This window comes from Phoenix dactylifera, chromosome 13, assembly GCF_009389715.1.
Source record: "Phoenix dactylifera cultivar Barhee BC4 chromosome 13, palm_55x_up_171113_PBpolish2nd_filt_p, whole genome shotgun sequence".
Taxonomy (NCBI): Eukaryota; Viridiplantae; Streptophyta; class Magnoliopsida; order Arecales; family Arecaceae; genus Phoenix; species Phoenix dactylifera.
Window position 1 is genome coordinate 2,767,166 of NC_052404.1, and position 3,010 is coordinate 2,770,175.

The window sequence follows — 3,010 nt, forward strand, 5'->3', positions numbered from 1 at the left end:
CGGTCGGTCACCGTCCGATGTCTTCGACTCGGGACCATGGCATTCTTTCTAGAATGTCATGTCGCCCCTCAGGTAAAAAAAAAAAAAGAAAAAGAAACTTTCGTTTCCTGGCCTTTCTTTCCCTTTGTCTCCATCTCACCTCCATAAGCTCTCCTCCATGAGAACAGAAGCCAGAAAGCAGAAAGGCGAGTAAAAGCTTTCAGAGAAAAAATTTCAACACTCCCCATCCATCATCCATGTAGCTAGCCAGTCCTCTTACGGATTCTTTCGCAAAAAAAAGATTGGTTGACCATCTCACCAGCCAATAACACGTGTGCGACCCCACAACTCTCTCCCTTTAAATCTCCCTCCCTCCCCTTGCATTTCCCCTGCTCCTCCCCTCCCCAACTCCTGTCTTCCAATCCCTTTCACTCCAGTTTCTAGCTGCCACAAATTAATAGCCATGGAACTATCACCCTCGCATTGCCGTAGACAACAACATAACATCGGCTTTCTTAAGCTCTTCGTGGTCTCCGTCCTTAGCTGCGTCACCTTGCATGTTTCAGACCCTGACGTGCCTTCCTCCCTCAAAACACTGAGTCTCGAAGGCCATTTCAGCTTCCACGACACTTCCGACGCCGCCAAAGACTTCGGAAACCGCTTCCGGTTCTTGTCATCGGCAGTCCTGCATCCCAAGTCGGTCGCCGATATCTCTGCCGCCGTGAAGCATGTCTTTCGGATGGGCCTGAGCTCCAAGCTCACGGTCGCAGCTCGAGGCCATGGGCATTCGCTCCAAGGCCAGGCGCAGGCGCCTGGGGGTATCGTCATCCAGATGGAGTCCCTTCGGGAACCCGAGACTCGGGTGCACGTCGGAGATTCCCCGTATCTTGATGCTTCAGGAGGTGAGCTATGGATCGATGTTCTGCTCGAGAGCCTTAAGCATGGCCTGGCGCCGAAGTCCTGGACTGACTACCTCCACCTTACCGTCGGGGGCACGCTGTCCAACGCTGGGATCAGCGGGCAGGTCTTCCGGCACGGACCGCAGATCAGCAACGTCCACCAGCTCCAAGTAGTAACAGGTATCATCCGATGAGCAGCAGCATGACTTGTTTAATGAAACAGCATTAGATTCTCTACTTGATTCTGTTTAACTACTGAGTGCAGGAGAAGGAGAGATAGTGAACTGCTCCGCTGAGGAGAATGCTGACCTCTTCTACGGCGTTCTTGGAGGTTTAGGTCAGTTCGGAATCATCACGAGTGCCAGAATTGCACTCGAGCCGGCGCCAAAGATGGTAATATTGGATATGTATCCAGTCTTTATAATAATGAGAACAGCAAACAGAGCAATGACAATCATTTCTAACATGACCATCATTTCCTCGCAGGTGAAGTGGATTAGAGTTCTGTATTCGGACTTCACCAGCTTCACCGAGGACCAGGAGATGCTGATATCGGCAGAGAAGACCTTCGACTACATCGAAGGCTTCGTGATGATAAACAGGACAGGACTTCTGAATAACTGGAGATCTTCATTCAACCCGCAGGACCCAGTTCAAGCCAGCCAATTCAATTCTGATGGGAGGATTCTCTTCTGCCTCGAGATGACTAAAAACTTCAATCCAGACGAGTCTGACGTGATGAACCAGGTGACTCTCTCGGACCATCATCATTGCCATGCTCGCCGAAGCATGGGAGTGCAGAAAATTATGGTTTCTGAAGCCATGCCCTCCTGTTTTCGATTGCAGGAAGTCGGAACACTCCTGTCGAAACTTCGTTACATACCGTCAACGTTGTTCCGATCGGAGGTGTCGTACCTGGAGTTCTTGGACAGGGTACATGTCTCTGAGGTGAAGCTGAGGTCCCAAGGCTTGTGGGAAGTTCCACACCCATGGCTAAATCTTTTCATACCAAGAACCAGAATCCACGACTTCGCTAAAGAGGTCTTTGGGAAAATTCTTCCAGACAGCAGCAATGGTCCCATACTCCTATACCCACTTAATAAATCGAAGTAGGTTAATTAGCCTGTCCACTGTGATCTCATAACACCATCAGAACATGGTGCCAATGGTTTCTGAAGATATGAACTATATGATTTGGCTGCAGGTGGGACAACAGAACGTCAGCAGTCATTCCAGATGAGGAAGTCTTCTACTTGGTGGCCTTCCTTTCGTCGGCGCCGCCTTCATCCGATCATGCCAGTTTAGAACTTGCATTGAAACAGAACGATAAGATCTTAGACTTCTGCGAGAAAGCAGGCATCCAAGTGAAGCAATATTTGCCGCACTACACCACGAAGGAGGAGTGGAAAGCCCACTTTGGGGCCAGCTGGGAGATATTTGCTCGGAGAAAAGCCATTTACGATCCACTGGCCATTCTAACGCCAGGACAGAGAATTTTTCAGAAGGCAGTACTTTCCTCATGACATCAACTTATACAAAGTGTTCGTAGCGGATGTTCTGAAAAAAAAAACATGATAAGAATAGTTGTTCATACGTACAAGGCTTTCACAGCTTGAGAGAGCCAGAATAGCTAATTGTATAAATGAGAAGGAGAAGAGAGGCTTAGAATCCTTTATGAACCCAGAGACCAAATGACAACACCAGCAAAAACAAAAGATCTATGAAAAGAATCTAGCAGCTCGAAATCATTTTCTATATATATGATGTTGGACAATGACATAAAATCTAAGACATCACCGTCAGATCAGATACTGGAGTAAGCAAATTGGCATGCATAGAACTTCATTTTGCTTGAACTTGAAGGCAATATACTAGGAGAAATTGAAAAAAAAGTATAGATCAATGTTAAATTGCAAAAAACGAACCCAAGAATATATACACATGCATCATGTAAAGGAGATCCTTTTTTTTCATGGTAGGGAGCATCTAGAGGAGATTCAGTGATCATGCCCTACATTCAAGCAGGAGTGGAAACATTGATTTCAAATGACACAGTCCTTCGAATACAGTAATCACCTTTGAGATACAACAGTAATATCCAAATCAACCATTGTTAAGAATTGACAGCAATA

The 3,010-nt window shown here is 46.8% G+C and overlaps 1 protein-coding gene across 1 annotated transcript; it reads left to right on the forward strand.

The window, feature by feature from the left end:
• Positions 1-382: 382 nt before the first annotated feature.
• LOC103711747 (cytokinin dehydrogenase 9) lies at positions 383-2,649 on the forward strand. The gene is made up of 5 exons (XM_008798017.4): positions 383-1,058; positions 1,144-1,271; positions 1,365-1,625; positions 1,725-1,987; positions 2,083-2,649. Exons 1-5 carry the CDS (start codon positions 443-445, stop codon positions 2,399-2,401), a joined length of 1,587 nt encoding a protein of 528 aa, XP_008796239.1. The 5' UTR covers positions 383-442; the 3' UTR covers positions 2,402-2,649.
• The last annotated feature ends 361 nt before the right edge of the window (positions 2,650-3,010 follow it).